The sequence below is a fragment of the Aedes aegypti genome, chromosome 1 (assembly GCF_002204515.2).
Source record: "Aedes aegypti strain LVP_AGWG chromosome 1, AaegL5.0 Primary Assembly, whole genome shotgun sequence".
NCBI lineage: Eukaryota > Metazoa > Arthropoda > Insecta > Diptera > Culicidae > Aedes > Aedes aegypti.
Window position 1 is genome coordinate 217,765,436 of NC_035107.1, and position 25,751 is coordinate 217,791,186.

A 25,751-nucleotide genomic window follows, 5' to 3' on the forward strand; every position below is an offset into this window, starting at 1 on the left:
CTCGCAATCTCGAGTTATCGCATAATTAGCCTCTACCGGAAGTTCATATCGACGCTAGCGCCACGCAGCGGTCGAGTTCTGAACTAAATTGTATCTCATGTGGAAGTTCTTATCCTCCTGAGCAACTATGCCGAAGACAGCATCCATCTATGTGCTCGCAATCTCGAGTTATCGTATAATTAGCCTCTACCGGAAGTTCATATCGACGCTAGCGCCACGCAGCGGTCGAGTTCTGAACTAAATTGTATCTCATGTGAAAGTCCTTATCCTCCTGAGTAACTTTGCCGAAGACAGCATCCTTCTATGTGCTCGCAATCTCGAGTTATCGTATAATTAGCCTCTACCGGAAGTTCATATCGACGCTAGCGCCACGCAGCGGTCGAGTTCTGAACTAAATTGTATCTCATGTGAAAGTCCTTATCCTCCTGAGCAACTATGCCGAAGACAGCATCCTTCTATGTGCTCGCAATCTCGAGTTATCGTATAATTAGCCTCTACCGGAAGTTCATATCGACGCTAGCGCCACGCAGCGGTCGAGTTCTGAACTAAATTGTATCTCATGTGGAAGTTCTTATCCTCCTGAGCAACTATGCCGAAGACAGCATCCTTCTATGTGCTCGCAATCTCGAGTTATCGCATAATTAGCCTCTACCGGAAGTTCATATCGACGCTAGCGCCACGCAGCGGTCGAGTTTTGAACTAAATTGTATCTCATGTGAAAGTCCTTATCCTCCTGAGCAACTTTGCCCAAGACAGCATCCTTCTATGTGCTCGCAATCTCGAGTTATCGCATAATTAGCCTCTACTGGAAGTTCATATCGACGCTAGCGCCACGCAGCGGTCGAGTTCTGAACTAAATTGTATCTCATGTGGAAGTTCTTATCCTCCTGAGCAACTATGCCGAAGACAGCATCCTTCTATGTGCTCGCAATCTCGAGTTATCGCATAATTAGCCTCTACCGGAAGTTCATATCGACGCTAGCGCCACGCAGCGGTCGAGTTTTGAACTAAATTGTATCTCATGTGAAAGTCCTTATCCTCCTGAGCAACTTTGCCCAAGACAGCATCCTTCTATGTGCTCGCAATCTCGAGTTATCGCATAATTAGCCTCTACTGGAAGTTCATATCGACGCTAGCGCCACGCAGCGGTCGAGTTCTGAACTAAATTGTATCTCATGTGGAAGTTCTTATCCTCCTGAGCAACTATGCCGAAGACAGCATCCATATATGTGCTCGCAATCTCGAGTTATCGTATAATTAGCCTCTACCGGAAGTTCATATCGACGCTAGCGCCACGCAGCGGTCGAGTTCTGAACTAAATTGTATCTCATGTGGAAGTTCTTATCCTCCTGAGCAACTATGCCGAAGACAGCATCCATCTATGTGCTCGCAATCTCGAGTTATCGTATAATTAGCCTCTACCGGAAGTTCATATCGACGCTAGCGCCACGCAGCGGTCGAGTTCTGAACTAAATTGTATCTCATGTGAAAGTCCTTATCCTCCTGAGCAACTTTGCCCAAGACAGCATCCTTCTATGTGCTCGCAATCTCGAGTTATCGCATAATTAGCCTCTACCGGAAGTTCATATCGACGCTAGCGCCACGCAGCGGTCGAGTTCTGAACTAAATTGTATCTCATGTGAAAGTCCTTATCCTCCTGAGCAACTTTGCCCAAGACAGCATCCTTCTATGTGCTCGCAATCTCGAGTTATCGCATAATTAGCCTCTACCGGAAGTTCATATCGACGCTAGCGCCACGCAGCGGTCGAGTTCTGAACTAAATTGTATCTCATGTGGAAGTTCTTATCCTCCTGAGCAACTATGCCGAAGACAGCATCCTTCTATGTGCTCGCAATCTCGAGTTATCGTATAATTAGCCTCTACCGGAAGTTCATATCGACGCTAGCGCCACGCAGCGGTCGAATTCTGAACTAAATTGTATCTCATGTGGAAGTTCTTATCCTCCTGAGCAACTATGCCGAAGACAGCATCCTTCTATGTGCTCGCAATCTCGAGTTATCGCATAATTAGCCTCTACCGGAAGTTCATATCGATGCTAGCGCCACGCAGCGGTCGAGTTCTGAACTAAATTGTATCTCATGTGAAAGTCCTTATCCTCCTGAGCAACTTTGCCCAAGACAGCATCCTTCTATGTGCTCGCAATCTCGAGTTATCGCATAATTAGCCTCTACCGGAAGTTCATATCGACGCTAGCGCCACGCAGCGGTCGAGTTCTGAACTAAATTGTATCTCATGTGAAAGTCCTTATCCTCCTGAGCAACTTTGCCCAAGACAGCATCCTTCTATGTGCTCGCAATCTCGAGTTATCGCATAATTAGCCTCTACCGGAAGTTCATATCGACGCTAGCGCCACGCAGCGGTCGAGTTCTGAACTAAATTGTATCTCATGTGGAAGTTCTTATCCTCCTGAGCAACTATGCCGAAGACAGCATCCTTCTATGTGCTCGCAATCTCGAGTTATCGTATAATTAGCCTCTACCGGAAGTTCATATCGACGCTAGCGCCACGCAGCGGTCGAGTTCTGAACTAAATTGTATCTCATGTGGAAGTTCTTATCCTCCTGAGCAACTATGCCGAAGACAGCATCCTTCTATGTGCTCGCAATCTCGAGTTATCGCATAATTAGCCTCTACCGGAAGTTCATATCGATGCTAGCGCCACGCAGCGGTCGAGTTCTGAACTAAATTGTATCTCATGTGAAAGTCCTTATCCTCCTGAGCAACTTTGCCCAAGACAGCATCCTTCTATGTGCTCGCAATCTCGAGTTATCGTATAATTAGCCTCTACCGGAAGTTCATATCGACGCTAGCGCCACGCAGCGGTCGAGTTCTGAACTAAATTGTATCTCATGTGGAAGTTCTTATCCTCCTGAGCAACTATGCCGAAGACAGCATCCTTCTATGTGCTCGCAATCTCGAGTTATCGCATAATTAGCCTCTACCGGAAGTTCATATCGATGCTAGCGCCACGCAGCGGTCGAGTTCTGAACTAAATTGTATCTCATGTGAAAGTCCTTATCCTCCTGAGCAACTTTGCCCAAGACAGCATCCTTCTATGTGCTCGCAATCTCGAGTTATCGCATAATTAGCCTCTACCGGAAGTTCATATCGACGCTAGCGCCACGCAGCGGTCGAGTTCTGAACTAAATTGTATCTCATGTGAAAGTCCTTATCCTCCTGAGCAACTTTGCCCAAGACAGCATCCTTCTATGTGCTCGCAATCTCGAGTTATCGCATAATTAGCCTCTACCGGAAGTTCATATCGACGCTAGCGCCACGCAGCGGTCGAGTTCTGAACTAAATTGTATCTCATGTGGAAGTTCTTATCCTCCTGAGCAACTATGCCGAAGACAGCATCCTTCTATGTGCTCGCAATCTCGAGTTATCGTATAATTAGCCTCTACCGGAAGTTCATATCGACGCTAGCGCCACGCAGCGGTCGAGTTCTGAACTAAATTGTATCTCATGTGGAAGTTCTTATCCTCCTGAGCAACTATGCCGAAGACAGCATCCTTCTATGTGCTCGCAATCTCGAGTTATCGCATAATTAGCCTCTACCGGAAGTTCATATCGATGCTAGCGCCACGCAGCGGTCGAGTTCTGAACTAAATTGTATCTCATGTGAAAGTCCTTATCCTCCTGAGCAACTTTGCCCAAGACAGCATCCTTCTATGTGCTCGCAATCTCGAGTTATCGCATAATTAGCCTCTACCGGAAGTTCATATCGACGCTAGCGCCACGCAGCGGTCGAGTTCTGAACTAAATTGTATCTCATGTGAAAGTCCTTATCCTCCTGAGCAACTTTGCCCAAGACAGCATCCTTCTATGTGCTCGCAATCTCGAGTTATCGCATAATTAGCCTCTACCGGAAGTTCATATCGACGCTAGCGCCACGCAGCGGTCGAGTTCTGAACTAAATTGTATCTCATGTGGAAGTTCTTATCCTCCTGAGCAACTATGCCGAAGACAGCATCCTTCTATGTGCTCGCAATCTCGAGTTATCGTATAATTAGCCTCTACCGGAAGTTCATATCGACGCTAGCGCCACGCAGCGGTCGAGTTCTGAACTAAATTGTATCTCATGTGGAAGTTCTTATCCTCCTGAGCAACTATGCCGAAGACAGCATCCTTCTATGTGCTCGCAATCTCGAGTTATCGCATAATTAGCCTCTACCGGAAGTTCATATCGATGCTAGCGCCACGCAGCGGTCGAGTTCTGAACTAAATTGTATCTCATGTGAAAGTCCTTATCCTCCTGAGCAACTTTGCCCAAGACAGCATCCTTCTATGTGCTCGCAATCTCGAGTTATCGCATAATTAGCCTCTACCGGAAGTTCATATCGATGCTAGCGCCACGCAGCGGTCGAGTTCTGAACTAAATTGTATCTCATGTGAAAGTCCTTATCCTCCTGAGCAACTTTGCCCAAGACAGCATCCTTCTATGTGCTCGCAATCTCGAGTTATCGTATAATTAGCCTCTACCGGAAGTTCATATCGACGCTAGCGCCACGCAGCGGTCGAGTTCTGAACTAAATTGTATCTCATGTGGAAGTTCTTATCCTCCTGAGCAACTATGCCGAAGACAGCATCCTTCTATGTGCTCGCAATCTCGAGTTATCGCATAATTAGCCTCTACCGGAAGTTCATATCGATGCTAGCGCCACGCAGCGGTCGAGTTCTGAACTAAATTGTATCTCATGTGAAAGTCCTTATCCTCCTGAGCAACTTTGCCCAAGACAGCATCCTTCTATGTGCTCGCAATCTCGAGTTATCGCATAATTAGCCTCTACCGGAAGTTCATATCGATGCTAGCGCCACGCAGCGGTCGAGTTCTGAACTAAATTGTATCTCATGTGAAAGTCCTTATCCTCCTGAGCAACTTTGCCCAAGACAGCATCCTTCTATGTGCTCGCAATCTCGAGTTATCGCATAATTAGCCTCTACCGGAAGTTCATATCGACGCTAGCGCCACGCAGCGGTCGAGTTCTGAACTAAATTGTATCTCATGTGGAAGTTCTTATCCTCCTGAGCAACTATGCCGAAGACAACATCCTTCTATGTGCTCGCAATCTCGAGTTATCGTATAATTAGCCTCTACCGGAAGTTCACATCGACGCTAGCGCCACGCAGCGGTCGAGTTCTGAACTAAATTGTATCTCATGTGGAAGTTCTTATCCTCCTGAGCAACTATGCCGAAGACAGCATCCTTCTATGTGCTCGCAATCTCGAGTTATCGCATAATTAGCCTCTACCGGAAGTTCATATCGACGCTAGCGCCACGCAGCGGTCGAGTTCTGAACTAAATTGTATCTCATGTGGAAGTTCTTATCCTCCTGAGCAACTATGCCGAAGACAGCATCCTTCTATGTGCTCGCAATCTCGAGTTATCGTATAATTAGCCTCTACCGGAAGTTCATATCGACGCTAGCGCCACGCAGCGGTCGAGTTCTGAACTAAATTGTATCTCATGTGAAAGTCCTTATCCTCCTGAGCAACTTTGCCCAAGACAGCATCCTTCTATGTGCTCGCAATCTCGAGTTATCGCATAATTAGCCTCTACCGGAAGTTCATATCGACGCTAGCGCCACGCAGCGGTCGAGTTCTGAACTAAATTGTATCTCATGTGGAAGTTCTTATCCTCCTGAGTAACTTTGCCGAAGACAGCATCCTTCTATGTGCTCGCGATCTCGAGTTATCGCATAATTAGCTCCTACCGGAAGTTCATATCGACGCTAGCGCCACGTCGCGGTCGAGTTCTGAACTAAATTGTATGCCATGTGGAAGTTCTTGGTCTCCGAAACAAGTTTGCTGAAGACAGTACATTCCTATATGGCCTGAATCTCATACAATTTGGTGATGACTGCAGATTTCTGGACTGAGTGTACTGAAATTCCACGTGGCCAACATGGTCCCCTTCGTAGCCAATTCCCGGTGGCCATTGGATCCGGAACCGGTATTCCAGGTACTGATCAGAGTCTTGAGGAGTATATCTTTCGAATGCGGCATAAATTTCATTATTCGGTTGATATTTCGCTGATTTATAGGGGTATACATTTCTGGGTCATAATGACCCCAGTATCTTATTAAGTTGTTTTTCTTAACATCCGCGGAAGGTTAACATTCTTTGAGCGATAGGAATGTTTTGTTTTTTTTAACAATAGCTGGGAAGAGTAAATATGAACCATATCAGAGTAAATACGCATTTCACCAAGATTTTGTCAGCGAATTTATAAAGAGATATTATGCAAGCAATAGCTCAGAGATATTTTTTTTTTGTTTGAAAACTCGCCCACGGAATGCAGTAACTTCTTCAATGATTTCTTCAAAAATTTTACCAAGAAATATGTTAGACATTTTTCAGAAAATCTTCCAATGAAACCTCCAGAAACTCCTCTAACAATTCTTCCACAGATTCTTCGAGAGATTCTTACGAGAATTCTCAAAGGAACTTCTCCAAGAATTTCTCATGGTGTTTCTCCAAATAATATGCTTCATTTTTTTTTTTTTCAGAGGTCCCTTCAAGGATTTTTTTACGAGCATTTCTCATGGAATTTGTGTTGGAAAATTTTACCATTAATGAATTCAGAGATTTTTTTTTTTCAAAAAATCATCCAAGGATTTCAATAGTTCCTTAAAAGATTTCACCTAGACATAGTTCAGACATTTTCCAAAAATTTCTCTACGGATTCTTCCAGGGACCTCTCTGAGAACTCCACCTGGAATTCCACCAGAGTTCCACCAGGGATTACTCCAGATATTACTTCTACAGAGAACTCCACTAGGAATTCTTCATGAGAGTTGAGATTTTTTAAGGAATTCCTTCAGGGATTTCTCAAGTATTTTCTCTAGGGACATAATGCCAGGAAATAATTCAAAGATATGTTTGGAAACTTCTTTAGTCTCTCCAGTGTTTTCTTAAACGATTCCTTCAAGTATTCCACCAAGCAATAATTCAGATATTTTCCACAAATGCCTTCAAGGATACATGCAGAGACTTTTCTAGAAATTTCTCCACAGATTCAACCAAAAAATTTTCCGAGGATTCCCATAGAGATTCTTTCAGGGTTTTATCAAGGATTCTTCTAGGGTTCCATCAAGGATTCCGCCAGGAATTCTTTCTGAAATTTCTCCAGAAATTCCTCTAGAAATTCCTTAAGGACTTCCCAAAAAATTGCTCTAGGGAAAGTTCGACGTCAAATAATTCAGAGATTCTTTCGAAAACTCCTCCAAGGGTTTCAGTAATTCTTTCAAATATTTTACCTTGACAATATTCAGGTACTTCCCAGAAATTTCTCCAAAATTTTCTCCAGGGACTCCTTCCCGAATTCTTACACAGGTTTCTCCAGCGATTCTTCCAAGAAATCCCAAAGGGACTCCTTCAGGGTTCCACCAGAGAGTCCTGCAACTCGTGAGGGATACTTCTACAGAATTCCTTCAAAAAATTGTCTAGTAACTCCTTCAGCGTTTTTTCAAGGAATTTCATCGGTAACGTACACCGCCTAATAATTCAGAGATTTTTTTTCGAAAACTCCTCCTTTTTTCGGGAATTCCCTCTGAAATTCCACTAAAATTTCACCAGCCACCTCCCTGGCTTCTTCCAAGATTTACTGCTTCAATTTGTTCAGGGATTCCTAAAGACTCTCTTTAGTAAAGAGGATTTTCCAGGCATTTATCCTGGATTTTTTCAGGGATTCTCTCAGGAATTTCTCAAAAATCTACTTCAAAGATATCGCGAGGAATTTTTCTAACATCATTTTACCAGGAAATAAAAGACATTTTCGTCAACCTCCCCAAGTATTCCACTAATTCCTTTAAAGCGAATATACCAAATATACTCCAGAGATTCTACCAAAGATTCATCCAGGGAATCTTTCGAAAATTCCTCTCCAGGAATTTCTCAAGAAATATTTCCAGAGATACCTACATAGTATTTCTCAAGAAAATTCTTCAGGGATTTCTCAAGGAATTTCCTAGAGAAATTTCACCCAGAAATAATTCAGAGATTATTTTAAAAACTACTCAGGATTTCAGTAATTCGTACAAAATTTGCACCTAGACCTGGCCATAATTCAAATATTTTCCAGAAAATTCTCAACGGGATCTTCCAGAGACTGCTCCAGAAATTTCGCAAAGAATTCCTTATGAGTAACTCCAAGAATTACAACTGTAATTTCTCTTTTTTTTAATAGGTCTGAAGAATTTCTCAAAAGGATTCCTCCAGGAATTTGTCTTTGGGATTCCCTCAGAAATTCCTCCATGAGATCCTTTGAAGATTTCTAAACGAGTTTCTCTAGTAACATTTCTCCAGATAATATTTCAAATATATTTTCGAAAACTACTTCACGGATTACAGAACTTTCTCAAAGGATTTCCTTGAAAGCTATCTCCAAGAAATAATAGGGTCCTAAAATGTTAAATGAAATCTTTTTTTTGTTTGATAACACCAAAGAGCATGCTACTGCAACTAATTTAGTATTTTTTCCCGCTCAAATAACGGCTATATCACCTTAAATTTTAAAATTGGGTCCATAAATGAACCTTGATACTTTTGATCATATTTGACGTTCGCTTAGTTGATAAAAACAACAAAAGGGTTTTAGTTTTAACACTGGGCTTGTTCCTATCTGACATTTCGGAAGAGACACAGAAAAATAAATACATGCAAACTTTAAGTTTAAGCCAAGGGGTGTGACAAAATCTAAAAAAAAATTGGAATCACAAACAAAAACATTAAAAAGTTGAGTAAACAAGCGTTTTTGGCCTAAACTTAAGCGTTTGGCACTAAAATTGGAACAGGGCTTTAGGACCCTATTCATATATTTCCCAGCATTTCTTCTAAGGAAACCTCCAGTAACTCTTCCATAGATTTTTTCTAAGAAATGTCTAAGGGATTCCTCCACAGATTTCCTTCCAAAACTTCTGCTGAGGTTTCTCGAAATAATTCAAGCATTTCAGTAATTCATTCGAAGTTTCCACCTGGACAGATATCTGGATTCAATTTTTAGAAATGTCTTCAAGGATCCATCCAGAGATTCCTCCTAGAATTGTTCATGGCATTCCTTCCGAGATCCTGAAGGGATTCCTCCAGAAATTTTTTGTGTAATTTTTCTAGGGATACTTTCACATATTTTTTAGGAATTTGTCCTAGGATTTTCTCAGGAATTACTCCAGAAGCTCCTACAGGGAGCTCCCAACGAATTTCTGAGGAACATGTAAACAGGAAATGTTTCAGAGATTTTTTTGAAAACTAGGCCAGAGAATGCAGTAAATCCTTCAGAGAATTTCTTCAAAAACTTCCCCATGAAATATATCAGATATTTTCGAAAAAGGTACTTTTCAAGGAATTCTCCAGCTAAATCCCAAAGGGACTCCCCGGGGTTTCAGCATTTTTTCTGGAATTCTTCCACAGAATTCCTTGAACTTCTTCAGGAATTTTTTAAAGAATTGCTCTAGGGAAATTCTCCGCTAAATAATAAAAAGTTTTTTTTAGAAAACTGCAGTAATTAAAGTAATCCCTCCATAGATTCCATCTTGACATTTCCAGAACATTTTTTAAGGATTTGCAAAAATTGACTTTTGTTTATGCGTATTTTAATTTTTATGAATGACACTATTGATGACACATGAGTGCTACAAATAATATAAGCAACGAAAATGCTGCTTTCACTACAAATAATCACGGCAGAAAACGATTCCGTTGTCAAAATTTTTATAAGTTCGTTCAATTTAGCTAAACCAATGCATTACTACAAAGAATCCCAAGTTTTCTTAGGAAATTGCCTACATTCAGGCGTATTCTACAGACATTGCTATTTCAAATGAAATGTTTATGAATTATTCAAAAAACTGATCATTGTTATCACAGATTAAGGTATTTTCTTGACCACTATAAAATTTCTGCAAGAATTCTTGGAAAACCTTAGAAGAAAACACTGCGGAACACGTTTTTATTGCCAGCACCAAAATACCGCTATTCACTTAATTAAGGGTTGTTGAATCCATTGCCGTTTACAGATATATCATAGCACGTCTAGTTTTTGAGATATTGACTGTTGAAAATGCAAAAAATTACTATTTCAGCCAACTTGCATGCAAGTTTGCCAGCTTGTAAGGTATATATTGGCTTAATTTGCCACAGAATTCAAACTTTATGTGTATAACAATACTTATCATCAAAGTTTGTATTACTTTCGATACGGAAAAGTTATTTTTTGATGGTTTAGAGAATTGTTGTATTTTGCCATATAGAAGAAACGAACAATTTTGTATGGAGACTGCAAGCATGTTGAAAAAATCGGTTTAATCGAAATTTAATCGCGCAATTTCAATCAAATTATGTCTGAAATGAAAGTTCAAGTTCTATTTTGCATGTTTGGTGGATTAGATTACAAAAAAGTATGATAAATTGTACTTTAAATTTCATGTAAACATTAATAAAACCAGTGTTTTATACAACTTTGGCGACCTGTAGCTAAAAATTGTGACGTGCTGGAACATTTCTGAGAATGGCACCAGATTCAGCAACCCCAAATCTACTAGAGACACATAATTTGATCCTTGAGACACGCAAAAATGTCATTTTTGTTACGCTGTGAAATCGAAAGAGCTACTGAGTATCCTACAGAATTTTACATGACATCTCCACAAGTTCTTCAGGAGTTCCTTCCAGATTTTTCGAAGAACAACTTCAGAAGCTTTTATAGTTACTCGTTGATGATTTCTTCAGGAGTACGTATAGGAGATCATTCAAGGATTCCGCTAAAATCCTCAAGAAACTCATCCACCTGCTCTTGTAGGGATTTGATCAGGAACTCCACTAGTAATTTTTCGAGGAAAGCTTAATATATTTCTTAGAGATTCTTCCAACGTTTTCTGTAGTAATTACTGTAGGAGACTTTTCCAAGATTTCAACAGTAAGGACTGTTCATTTAAGAAAGTGGACACGTGTTTTTACAGTAAACTGTTTATTTTTGAACAAATTCATGAGTTTACCTAAAATACATGGAAATCAACGTAATTTCGATCAAATTCACATCAATTTGAACATTTATTGAGCAATGAGCATTGCTGGAGAATGCTCTTACTTTTCTTTTGATACCTCCCATAAAATTCTGCACAACTTTTTTCGGAACTTTTCGAACTGCTTTTTGAACTGCTGACCACATTTTCTTGAAAAAATCGATGGAGCTTGCTTCTCTTCCATCCTTCTTAAGATGCCGTTTGATTATTGCCCAATATGTTTCAATTGATTGAACCCGTCGTGAAATATGTAGTACTTTCATACCGCAGGAGCAAATTGCTTGCCATACCAAATCATTTTCCCAAATTTTTCTGTTGGGATGTATCGTACGTCGTCAGGAATATCTATTTTGGCCACAGCGTTGAAAAAATTCAATTTGGACACTTCGCGATTTAAGCCAAATCTCGGAACGGCAGTTTTTCTGTACATCATTGGTGCAGAAAAAACTTGAGAGTCGCCATGTCAATTCGACCCATCGTTTAGAATTTAAAAATTTGTTATGTCAACTTTTGTCTGCTGTCAAAATACACACTTGAGATCACACTGAAACAAAATTTTATTTGTTTTTATGGAATTTTTACACCAAAATGCTAATATTTAGGTGTCCACTTTCTTAAATGAACAGTCCTTAATTCTGACAGGAAAACTCACAATGATTCATTCAAATCCTACAAGAGTTCATCCAGGATTTCCTATGCCATTTGTTTTCTGTTATTATTTAAGCCATTGCCACAGAAATTCCTTCGAGAACCCTACGAAATAATCGCTAAAGAAATTACTCTAAGGATTTTTCTAGAAAATCATACCCCAAGAATTTGCAATTGTTTCCTTGAGTAATCACTCTGGAGATTCCTCCTGGAGAACTTTATTGAATCCTACAGTACACGCTATATCTAAAGCTACAAATTATGGAAATCGAATGTACCTCAGATATTTTCCGCTAGACTTCAGTAATTGAGTTATGTTTTCATAATCGGAAGGTTTTAAAATATTCTATCGGTGAAATTTTCATTTTTTTTTTTCACTTTTTAGCTATTTTTTCATATACAGCCTATGAAAATCACGTTTTTCTACACATTTCAGCCCATACAAAATGTATGGGAAAAATTTCACCGATAGAATATTTTGAAACCTTCCAATTATGAAATTATAGACCAAATACTGACATCTGGCGGGAAAAAATCAGAGGTACATTCGATCTATATAATCTGCTGGTTTAGACATAGCGCGCAGTAATTTCTACAGTATGTTCAACAGCGACGCAGGAGGTACTATTGGGGCAAATCTCGATTAATTTATGATTTCGCCCTTAAATCCATTGGTAACCAAGTGTGTAGCTTTTTGTTATTGGGCTAATGAATGGACACGTGTTAATTAACAATGCTAGGATGAATAGAAGATACTCCTCTATCTCCCAGTGATGATAATATTTATCTCGGTCCATTGATTTGCTAAAACACAACGAGCTACTCGGCTACCAATTCGCTCTAACGAAGGTACGGAGCTGCCATCTGGAAAAGGTTTACTCTGTGCGTGAAGCGCCAAAAATTTTACCCGGCAAGGTATAGGAAGTGAAATTTCAAATGCTTATATATAATTTACCACAATAGCTATTTAAAATATTTTCAGTACATGTTGATAAACTTTTGGTGGGCTACATTATAGACACATAATTTTGATTTTTATAGTTTTTCCTCAATATTCTGTGGATTCTATAGCTAATCATAAATCAAATCCCGTACACTAAACAGAATTTAATTAAAATACGTTTTGAAATTTTGGGAAGCATTTGAAAATTGACTTCCTATGCTTTGCCCTGGGAGGGAGAAACCGATACATAGCTTGGGTACGTTATAGTGAGCCGAGATTCTGCTGTCACGAACTGTCACTGTGAGCCCAGATCTTAAAGCATGGACAAACATGATAAAAGCGCGTAATTGATCAAATCATATTTTTGCATTTCAACAAAGTTGGCAACAATCGGTTGAAAATAAATTCCTGCACACACAAAAGCAATGCCACACCTTTTAATTTGATCGAATATAAAGTATTGAAACACGTATCTTTTTACTCTTTTCCAATCAAAATTAAAATTCAATGCACATAGAACTATGGCCCTTTTTCCAAGTTAGTCCACAAAGATCGAAGGTACACAACAAAAGAAAACTAGCGATTTTTCCCAAGCCTGCCTTGATTGTCGTCGATGAGCTGGAGTTATCTTGCAATTTGGAAAAGTGTTGTGTCAGATTTCGTGTGTACACTCAGAAACACGGGTAGTCACAGAATGACTAAATTTTAGTAATTTATGACTATTTTCTATCTGCCTCTCTTTCATTCTGCAGGGAATTTTATTCCTATTTGTCAATTCACCTGGGTTGAAGCATCGCTAAGCTTCAACCCAGTCGAAATAACAGTTAGTGTGAAAGTTCACAGCAGAATGAACGAGAGACAGATAGAAAATAGTCATTAATGCATAAACTTTAGTAATTATGTGACTATTTTTATTTCTGAGTGTAGTGTCTGTGCCTCCCTCCCAGGCTTTGCCATGTAAAGAAATCGGAGCTTCACGCATAGTCAATTGCAGTGAATCAAATTATCATCAAAATAGACGAAAAACAAACAACAAAGCAAGCTCGCTCACAACCGTTTGTCACAGCTTTTGCGGATAAGGACACAATCAAAAGCAGAATTGTCATGACAATCACAGAGCGCAACATTGTTGCAACCTTTTTAACTCGCAATTAATCAGTAATTTTAAACACAAAACCAAATTGGTTTTATGGATGCTATTTGATAATGTGTCAATGTTTACCAAAACGGAGAAAGTTCTTGAAAATTGCAATGCGAAGCCCAGAAAATCGCCGCGCACGTGGTGATCGATCTTTGTCATATTCTGTTCAAGTGATGATAAACTCATGTTGCGGAATATAATTGTTACAACAAGAATGAAGGCAACAATATCTTTGTTGCTGCGTGTTGGGTGACAATTTATTCACTGGTCAATTGTGGTAATTGCTTCCGTCATCACGAATGGATTTTGGGGCGAGATAATAAGTTATGCGAGAAATGTACTGTGGAAGCAAAGTTAAAACTTTTCTACAAAACCGCAGATGCAGAATATAATTGTTACAACAAGAATGAAGGCAACAATATCTTTGTTGCTGCGTGTTGGGTGACAATTTATTCACTGGTCAATTGTGGTAATTGCTTCCGTCATCACGAATGGATTTTGGGGCGAGATAATAAGTTATGCGAGAAATGTACTGTGGAAGCAATGTTAAAACTTTTCTACAAAACCGCAGATACAGTGACTCAATTTCATTTTCGTACGGGGCACTGTTTTCATATCAATTTGGTATAAAACTATTAAATGGTGCATGGACTTCGATATACTTTATCAATAATGAAGGTTATAGGTGTCATCCCAGTCAACATTTTGGTTGGTATAACTTTTGTTATACATCATTCTATATGAATCAATTCAATCGTATAGAATGCATGAAAAGGCTATATACCTACCAAAGTGGAGGATATATGCGTACTTGGCACGACTTTTTCAGAGTTTCTGCGATCAGATATACGACGCCACAAAATTTGGATGAAAATAAAAACAAAAGTTACCAGCGAGATTCGAAAGCGGGACTTCTAGATTAGGAATCTGATACTCTACCACTGTACCACCAAGGGTTACATGGTGGTTGAGTGATTATTTAGATATATTAACACATGTTTCATGTACAGCGACACATACTTTGTTTTTCTTTGAGGCCCATCGTCAGTAGATAGTGGGCATTTTTGCTAAGTTATTGCGATTTCATATGATGTTTTCTGGATTGATATATGATCTGTCAGTTTATACAACTTGACGCGAATCTATGTTGCACTATTTACGACGTGTCTTCTTGTCAACACAGAGTGTCGTTTATGAATCGTATTGGGGATTTATATACAACTTGTGTTGACATTGATAATGCTTAATCTGGCATGTTGTGCGATTCTGATTTCAGACGTACGAATATGTGATTTTGGATGCACATTCTTATACGATACGTGGTTCACTGGGATCTATTGTTTGGCAATGACAAACTGTATTCATTTGCTTAAATCTTTGGAATAATGGAAAAGTATTGAGATTGTGTCTATGATTGACCCAGTTCCATATTCGTACACCTAACAAAAAAGAAATATACAGCATTCAAAACTATTTTTTAATTAACTAGATGATTACATAAGCTCTTCGTTGTGTTGTTCAGATGCAGTAGAATACATTTCTCGCATAATCTGGAGTAACGCCCTAAAAGCCATTGGTAACCACTTGTGTAGCTCATTGTTTCTGAGTCAATGAATGCATAAACATCGAAACCAACACCACTGGCAGGTAGAGAATGATCCTTTCTTCACCATAGCGTTGTTGAATAACGTGTAACTTTATTTAAATGCTCATAAACAACGAGCTACACACATGGTTACCAATGGCTCTTAGGGCGAGATCATAAGTTATGCGAGATTTGGAAAATTTATAAGCGGGCATTCAAATATGTTAAGTAAATTTAAGAAAAATACCAGTTTTAATTATAATCAGTTTTAGAGTAGCTAGGAGTGGATATCGACAACTTATACTTTTGAATCTTAGGTAATATAACATTAATAACAAATCCAAAACCAAAAATTTTAGTCAATTTCTTTATGTTTGGCTTCACATTTTACTACCAAACATGATTATAGAGATTTATAGAATAAATATTATTGCCATAACCGCAACACAAACGTTTTTTAAAATGATGAAAACAACAGGATATATTCTATTAAATAGTAATTGATTGCTATCTGCTCATTTAAGTTATTTTGTATTTTTCTTATAAAATCAATAAATTGCAAAATAGGGTGCTATTTTGAATATAATTTGAATATTATTTCAAAGATAATTGTATATTACGATGACATCAATTATGTGGAGGTATGTACAGCGTAGTTTAGGGTACTTTATTGTAAAACGAAGTTCATAGTTCAAATTATTTTTACAGACAAATTCAAAATTAACATTTACCTGTTGCTTAGAATGAAAATTTGGTTTTAATTGATTAAAAATATCATTTTAGAAGAGTTTTGAACTTATGGCACAACAATTTTCTGAACTCAAAAGGGATAAAAACTGTTTATGATTTCTGTAAACTGTATATATTTCTCGCATAATCTGGGATAACGCCTTAAAAGCCATTGGTAACCACGTATGTAGCTCGATGTTTCTGGGCAAATGAATGAATGAGCAACCAAACCAACATTACTGGCAGATCGAGAATGATCCTTTCTTTAGTATAACGTTGTTCAATAATGTGTAAATCCATTCAAATGCTAAAAAACAACGAGCTACACACGTGGTTACCAATGGCTTTTAGGGCGAGATCATAAGTTATGCGAGATTTCAACTAAATTTCTATCAGAGCTTACGAGTATAATCTATAGATTGGATCCCATGACAGAAATAAACGTTATTGTTAGAATTATTGGATTTTATAGCAAAAATCATTGGAAAACTGGAATTTCTCATAATTTTACCTAAATTTCATATATGTACACTAATAAATTGTCCAAATGTATTTCACTACATCTGAACATCATAATAAAGCACTTCAGTAATCAAATAGAGCTTCTAAATTTAGTTTTGAACGTAGTGCGTTTGAATTTTGGTAGGTGTACGAATATGGAATTGGGTGAATTTTAGACATCAATTCAATACTTTTCCATTAATCCAAAGATGAATGTAAATGGAAACATTTTGTGATTGGCAAACAATAGATGACACCTATTACCTTCAATGTGAATAAAGTATTTGTTGCTCAATACTTCATTTAATAGTTTTTTACTAACTTGATGTGGAAACAGTATCCTGCACGAATATGAAATTGGGCCACTGTACAACACAGTCCACAACATAACAACATTCTGAAATCAACACCAGAATCACATCTTCAGCACAAACGACGCCAAACAGAGCAAATTTCAATTTGCATTTGTAGTGTTCACATAATTTAGAACGGGTTGGTTGCCGTTCCAAATATTGCGCAGACTGAAACAAAACCTTATGACAGTTTTATTTATTTGGACTAGAACTGTTCGAATATCAAATTTAGAACGCCCCGGTGGAGATGCAAAATTTTGGTTTGGTCTATTTGACTGTCAATATTTAGAATAGACCACGACCGTTGAAACCGACCTTTATTGAAGTGTTTTTTTGCACAGTTTCACTCAATTTGACCAATAAAAGATCCCCCCTTCCAAAGTGAATCATGAATGTTCCCAAGTAGTTTTTTATTCTATTCTTCAGACATACATATTAACATACCGATATTTCTTAATGTCCTATGGAAGTGCTGTAAAAACTTGAAATAATTTATCGTCGAATGGTACGGATTGATAAACAACTTTCATCGCATCATACATCAAAACATAATCTAACCATAAATATAAATACAAGACATCAACAGCAGATGTTCAAATATAACCCAGGCTTCCCAAGGCTTCAGCCATAGTTCGGAGGAGCGTGTTTTCGTAATCACATATGCATGCCCAACCCCTTACGCAAAATTCCCATCACCAAAAAATGACAACCACCCCCACCATCTTGGGCATCCATTTCTTAAAGCAGTACAAAACACCCAACCACAAACAAACAGACATAACACTATGAAGAAATTGTTTTAAAAACATCTTCTTATTCTTGGCATTACATCCCCACTGGGAACCTGCTTCTCAGCTTAGTGTTCTTATGAGCACTTCCACGATTATTAACTGAGAGCTTTCTTTGCCAAAGTTGCCATTTTCGCATTCGTATATCGTGTGGCAGGTACGATGATACTCCATGCCCAGGGAAGTCAAGGAAATTTACATTGCAAAAAGATCCTGGCCCGACTGGGAATTGAACCCAGACACCTTCAGCATGGCTTTGCTTTGTAGCCGCGGACTCTAACCACTTGGCGAAGGGAGGCTTTAAAAACATCTCTCGGCTTATTTGTTGGCGTACTAACACCCTCTATAACACACAGCCCAAAGCAAACATTTGCAGGTGGTATCGCTCTTATATTTTTCAACTTTTCTTATATTTCGACCTTCTGTCCTTTCAACGTTTTAACTGTTGACCTTTTGCCACAGATTTTTACACTCAATTTATAATTTGACTGCTTGACCGTGTTATGTCTGTTTATCTGTTATCAAACGACGAACTCACCCAGCACAATCCACAACACGATACTGTTGCCGGTTATGGCCACCAGAAGCATCGCACCGAACACCACTCCCCAGGCCGTCTTCAGTTGCCACGGCAGCTCGTAGGGACTCTTTGTCGTCGGGAAGAGACACTCGGTGATGAATTCTCTGTAAGTTGGAAGACAAAACAAAAAAATAGATTGTGAAAATAGGCTCGGCACAACGCGATGAGGGTTTCGTGTGTGAGTGCAGAATAGAATGAGATCCAATGGGAATGTTGCGTGCGAATGAGTGGAAGGTGAATATTTATGAGACAAGCTGTCCGCCTGAATGCTAAGTTGATGAGGAGTCCCCATAGATAAAGGAGCACTAGGAGGTAGATAAAATTCTAAGAACGGAATGTTTTCGAAACTAAGTGAGAATTTCATGTTATTCAAACTCGATAGCAAATTCATTAACACGTGCTCTCTATCACTGGAATTGCCTTAACTCCTCTATCGGCAGCATCAATTTTTAATCGAAAATTAAATTGATTCGCAATAACCTCTTATTTCTCGATATTTTTGTACCATTTTTCCACAAGTCCTAAGCAACTCTTTAATTTTTAGACCCTGTGTGGTCACCTGGTATTAAAGATATTTCTATGTTTTTAGAGGATCTGCACTAGGGCGATTCAAATTTTAAAAATGTTTGAGAATCCAATCTCCCATATGCTCCTTATCATAAAAATAGTGGTCTGTGAATTTTTTAGCTTTCTAGGTGGTGATTTAAAGGTGGCCCAAAGACAATGTAGGTTCAAATGGAAATTACTATGGGGAAATTTTGAGAAATGTTCCTAACACGCTACTACTGTAATGTAAGTAGAAACTTATCATCCCATATTGAAAACTCATTCTTCAAACCTTAATGAAGGATGTTGCTGAAGAAACAAATCCCTTTTGAGCTTATTTTGTTTGGGATTTTTGTACATGTTTGCAGGGCTATAATCCCATATTTAAAAAAAACATTTTTATTTATTGTCACATTGCAGGCTGTCTAAGGAAACATTGTAAGCGATATCATTTCATGAAACATTGTCGAAGACAGCAAAGTTGTTATGGATCCCACTAGATCCCGCAATTATTTCTCCATATATGAAACGGTATAGGTGGCTGTGCTAAAATTAGCTGCTACTATTTGCAACTAATCAAAATTTGCACACTTATATTTGATGTAAAAATGGAGAAAAAAAGCGTTCGTAAATCATCTAAATAAAGAGATAGTACTTTGGTGTCTTCGGCAAAAAAGTGTATTTTTATTGCATTGACAAACTGTTAGAAATAAAATATTATCGTTTAAAATGAGCCAACAGTAAAATATCAAAACAAATATAAAACATTTTCAAAACACTAACAATAAAAAAAACATTAATTTATTTAAAAAAATGAGTTGTCATTTTCAACTATTATTTATTTAACAGTCAATATCAACAGACTTCAAAAGCCCCAATGATAGAATGAACTAAAATTAAAAACATTTTAAAACTTAAATATACTATTCTGCAAAATGTGACACAAAGCGCCGACGCAAAGTTGACCGAGGTAGGTGAAAATCGAATGATGCAGAAACTCGGTTGAAAACGCGCTGAATTCCACCAATCGCACCGTTCAAGCCATAATTAGTTCGATGAAGCGGCGTTCTCAACATAACACTGTTACGCAAGGCTCGCGGTTGTACGTTTATGTTGATCTGCTGTAGTAAATAGCTGCAGTCTATTCGGCCTTGCAAGATGTCAGCAACCAGGAGAGCTCTTGACGTATCCCTACGAACTCGAAGCAGCTCCAGACCAATCAGCCGGCAACGATCCTCATAACTTGGCAGACGGAACGGGTTACTCCAAGGCAGTTTGCGCAAGGCGAATCGAAGAAACCGTCGCTGGACCGATTCAACTCTTTCAACGCCGTTGTTATAATATGGATTCCAAACGGGAGAACAATATTCCAGAATCGAGCGCACCAACGATCCATACAGAGATTTCAGGCAATGAACATCGGAAAAATGTTTTGTCATCCTAAAAATGAAGCCTAAAGCCCTAGATGCTTTATCTATGACGTATGACATGTGTTGTTGTTCAGCTGCGAATCAAGGATAACTCCTAAGTCTTTTATGTGAGTTGAACGTTTAATTGTCGTGTTGGACAGCTCATAGTCAAAGTAGATGGGCTCTTTTTTCCTTGAAAAAGTAATCACCGAACATTTCTCTGGATTAACCAACATACGGTTGATGCTGCACCAGTTCGCAAATATTCCGAGTTGTCGTTGTAGGAAATGACAATCATTTACAGACTGGATTCGCAGGAAAAGCTTGAGGTCATCAGCATACGAAAGACGTGGGGCTTCGAGAACTAGGTTCACATCGTTAAAATATAGCAGGAAGATTAAAGGTCCTAAATAGCTGCCTTGTGGTATCCCAGACGTGGCAGGAAAGGTTTCTGATGTGCAATCGCCGATGGTGACCATCAGCTGGCGACCAGAGAGGTAGGATCGAAACCATTGAAGTAATGTACCGCTGTACCGCTGATGGAACTCCGTCTGGACCTGGGTTGAAAGATGGCTTCAGTTGTGATGCGGCAGTCGAGATCATCTCGACGCTGATGTCGATAGTACTCAGAGTCTGAGCATACAGAGGAACATTAGTCGCCGCAATAGCGATCTGACTATCAGTTAGAGTTTCGTCGGTAAACACATCAGCGAACTTGGAGTAGAATAACTGGCAAATCCGCTGAGGATCAGATGCGGATAAATTGTTCCACGTCATTGACGAAGGAAGGCCGGTCTCTTTGCGTTGTTGGTTAACGTACTTCCAAAACGACTTCGGATGCGACCTGAGTTTTCCTTGAATATTTTGTTGGTAACGAGAATAGCATAAACGACTAATCCGTTTGTACTCATAAATCAGTCTAACGTATTGAATTTTCAAGGAAACGGTGCGATATTTTGTGTATCTCCTAAGAGCGGCTCTCTTGATTGTTTTGAGCTGTTTCAATTCACTTGTCTGCCACGGAAGACGATTTAGCTGTTGACTTCTTTTTGGAACATGTCTGTCTATAACATATCCCAGAACATGTGAAAAAGTAAGAGCAGCACTATTCGCATCATCGGTGTCAAAGATGACATCCCAATCTAGACTAGTCAGCACGTCGGTTATGCTACGATGGTCAGCCTTCCGGAAATCGTACGATACGGGTTCAGGGAAATCAATAAAGTCCCTGTCCAGACACTTTGGAATGTTAACTATCAGCGGAGGGTGGTGGGACACATGCTTAACCAAAGGAACAGGAGCCTCGGAAATAAATGAAGCTGTGTCCTGGGTACTAACGAAACAGAGATCCAAGCTGCGTTGGTTTTCATTCAATACGTGGTTGATTTGAGAGAGAGTCGATGCACTGTAGCTATCGAGAAGATGTATGGCCGCTGGATAGAGTACAGACTGCCGGCTATCCGGAAAGAGAAAACCGCCGTGAGAAGGTTTCCACGAAATACCAGCCAGGTTGAAATCACCCAGCACCATGAGCTCATCGACTGCTCAACTAACTGCTTTGGATCCCGCTATATCTCGCAATTATTTCCGGATATATGAAAAGAGTGTAGGTTGCGGAACTGCATGATGCTAAACTTAGCTGCTACTACTTGCAACTTTACTAGATATGCACACTTCAATTTGATGTGAAAAAATAAGAAGCGTTCTATGTCTTAAAAAGGAAGGGAACGCTATGGTGTCTTTGACAAAAAATAGTATTTTTTACAGTGAGTTCAAGTTATATAGAAAACAGGTTTTTTTAAGGGGCACCTATCCAAAAAATTATGAAACTTTGAATGAATGAATGAATTGTCTTTATTAACGAGACTTTCAGCCCTTGGCTGGTTCGTCTCTTTTATGAAACTTTGTAGAACATGTCGAAACGCTAAACTCAATAGTTTCAGCGCAAACACACATGTCGCACTTTTTTCGATTTCGCCCCACTGAGACGCTACGAATCCCAGACACCAGCATTAACTCACCCAAAAAAAAATATTTCGGAAGCTTTTATGCATGGATAATATAGAAAACGTCGAAATTTTGGATTCTAGACGAAAACACTCCCGTGCAAAAGTTTGGGTTAAAACATCAAAAGTGATCTGTCACTATCTCTGTAATTGAACGTCCAATTGAAACTCTCATTGGCGCATTCAAAACACAAAGAGTTATTATTACTTCGTATGTATTTTTCCAAAAAACAGTTTTTGAATTTTATTTACTAAATTTTTACTTAATAATGTGGAATGTTACAGAAAATACTCTAAAAAAATCATGGCTTATTTCCTGAACATTGGATTGACCAAAAATTTGAATCAATGTATAATTAGCAACATAATCTTAAATTCTTTGAAGGGCACTCACGAAATTTTGGCGGAAAAAACTGAAAACTATTCAAAATCAATGAAACAGTCATTCAAGTCATGGTGCAAAAGTTTGAGTTCACCTCTTAGTATGATGTATGTATCGTGCAAAAGTTTGGGTTCACCTGAGCTGCTCTCGAATATTTTTTGTCAATAACTCTGCCATTTTCGAACAGATTTTAAAAGTTCATAGCTTTTTCAAACGCAAATAATGGCGCATACATGATAGGTTTGAAATGTTTTAAGTAAGCTCAGATGAACCCAAACTTTTGCACGATGACTTGAATGACTGTTTCATTGATTTTAAATTGTTTTCAGATTTTTCCGTCAAAATTTCGTGAGTGCTCCTAAAAGAATCACAATGCTAATGACAAATGTTAGTCAATCCAATGCTGAGGAAATTAGTAGAGATGGTCGGGTCTCGGGTTTTCAAATCCGACTCGAACCCGAACCCGACGGGTTCTGGTGGGCTTCGATCTCACGACTCCCAATACGCTAGACTGAGCGCGTTAACCCACTACGCCACAGAGCGGGTATGGATGCTGCAGCGCAATCGGCCAACCTGAAACCAAAGTCCGTCACGGCCCCATATTCTCCTTCACAACCCTACATCTCCTTCGGCTCCCTTAGATGCTATAACTCCCCCGAGACTCCCGTGGGAACCCCTGGAAATCTACAGTGGCTTCCAACAACTCCCGGAGAACTAGCTCAGTAACTGTGGTGGTTGGTGGTCAAGGCCGAAGGCCTGAGGGAATTGTCCGGAATCGGACGAGGACGAATCCTTTGCTGTTAGGATCGGAAGCCGTCTAGACTGTGTTGATCGTTCTTAAAACGGATACGAGGTCCTAAAGTGGTGGTCAATAGTTCAATCCAGACCTAATTACCTGAACGGAGGCAGGCGAACATCCCAATTCCTTTCCCATAAAGGGCCGGGGCTTTCAAACTTATTGCACTGCACTACACTATGGTCTTTATACACGGACGCCTGAATAAATTCTCGCCAATCTTCTATTTTAGCGCCCAGCAAATTTAATCTTTGTACGCTTTATCGGCTTTCGCGCTAGCACCACTTTTGAGCGAGATTTGAGATTACCCTTCACGAACGACAGTGGGTTTATTTGCAGCGGTACGGTCTCTCGCTATAATGTAGCCTTCTGAGTTTTATATCTAAAAACGTGAATTTTCACAAAACCATAATATCATACAAACACAAAAACCTAAAAATTGGAACCAACCGGTTACAATGCCCAATTCGACTCTCCTAAAGGGGTCGATTTGACGAGATACGACCAAACACAGTGGCGGGCCTTCATACAAAGGTCGGACAAAACCTCAAATACGTCCCTAATCGCTTGACAATGGTACTCTATTAACTATCTTGAATACCTGATATCTTCTCGTTGGAATTAACTGTCAAATTGAAAATTCGATTTTCTAGTGAAATTTGTACATATTCAGTTTTTTATCCATTCGAATAAAAAGGCTATTATTACAAAGAAATTGGTTTTAATGCGGAAATTTGTGTATAAACTTAAACTATAGATACATATTTAAGTTCCTTGTAGTCATTCTGAGTGAAGTTTTTAACGAATTATTACACATTATACAGATCTCAATGATGAAGTAGATAAATTATAACGAAAAATGAAAATTGAATTTTCGTCTCTAGGGGAAAAGAGGGACAAGAAAAACTATTGTAAGTCAGAATGTATGGATGATTTGCTGCTTCATAGTGAGTGACTCATTTTCTCGAATCACTTCACATAAAACGGACGAAGTTTTGAAAAATTATCGAAGCTTTGGGGAAAGATTACAAAAAACATTTTTTGCTACAAATAACAACTTAATTTATTATAATTTATGTTATTACAGCCAAATTTAAGGCTTATGACTACGCCTTCAAATGAAGCCTATGGATCTTAAAGCGGTTATGATTTCGTTGAGATACGGCTGTTTGAAGTTTGCTAGGTAAACCACACTTGACAATTTAAAGCAGTCCCATTTTGCTGACTTTCCCGCACTCACTATGCTTCCAAAAATCGAAAACTAAATAGACCATTCTCAAATTTTGAGAAGTCGTCACTCAATGGTATAAAAGTTTAAGAAAATATGAACAAGTGATTTTGAGAACATGATTTTTTGAGGTTTTGTCTGGCTATGCGCCACTGTGCCACGTCGAAAGCCGGACCCATACTAACCATCTCATCGAGCCAATGTTGGCTTATGAGTAGTGTAGTACAAACAAAGCAACAGTGCGACGCTAAAAATAAAATCTCTCACTGTTGCTCGTAGGCACGCTTAGGAGGCGTATGCACACAAATGTCACGCTTTAAGGGAAAGATTAAAGGTCCTAAATAGCTGCCTTGTGGTATCCCAGACGTGGCAGGAAAGGTTTCTGATGTGCAATCGCCGATGGTGACCATCAGCTGGCGACCAGAGAGGTAGGATCGAAACCATTGAAGTAATGTACCGCTGTACCGCTGATGGAACTCCGTCTGGACCTGGGTTGAAAGATGGCTTCAGTTGTGATGCGGCAGTCGAGATCATCTCGACGCTGATGTCGATAGTACTCAGAGTCTGAGCATACAGAGGAACATTAGTCGCCGCAATAGCGATCTGACTATCAGTTAGAGTTTCGTCGGTAAACACATCAGCGAACTTGGAGTAGAATAACTGGCAAATCCGCTGAGGATCAGATGCGGATAAATTGTTCCACGTCATTGACGAAGGAAGGCCGGTCTCTTTGCGTTGTTGGTTAACGTACTTCCAAAACGACTTCGGATGCGACCTGAGTTTTCCTTGAATATTTTGTTGGTAACGAGAATAGCATAAACGACTAATCCGTTTGTACTCATAAATCAGTCTAACGTATTGAATTTTCAAGGAAACGGTGCGATATTTTGTGTATCTCCTAAGAGCGGCTCTCTTGATTGTTTTGAGCTGTTTCAATTCACTTGTCTGCCACGGAAGACGATTTAGCTGTTGACTTCTTTTTGGAACATGTCTGTCTATAACATATCCCAGAACATGTGAAAAAGTAAGAGCAGCACTATTCGCATCATCGGTGTCAAAGATGACATCCCAATCTAG

The 25,751-nt window shown here is 39.2% G+C and overlaps 1 protein-coding gene across 1 annotated transcript in view; it reads right to left on the minus strand.

The window, feature by feature from the left end:
• LOC23687834 (tachykinin-like peptides receptor 86C) overlaps positions 1 to 25,751 on the minus strand; it is a 468,956-nt gene that overhangs the window by 369,553 nt on the left and 73,652 nt on the right. The window contains exon 3 of the mRNA XM_021857584.1: positions 18,266 to 18,411. Coding sequence (XP_021713276.1) covers positions 18,266 to 18,411 — 146 coding nt within the window. The remainder of the gene's footprint in view (positions 1 to 18,265; positions 18,412 to 25,751) is intronic.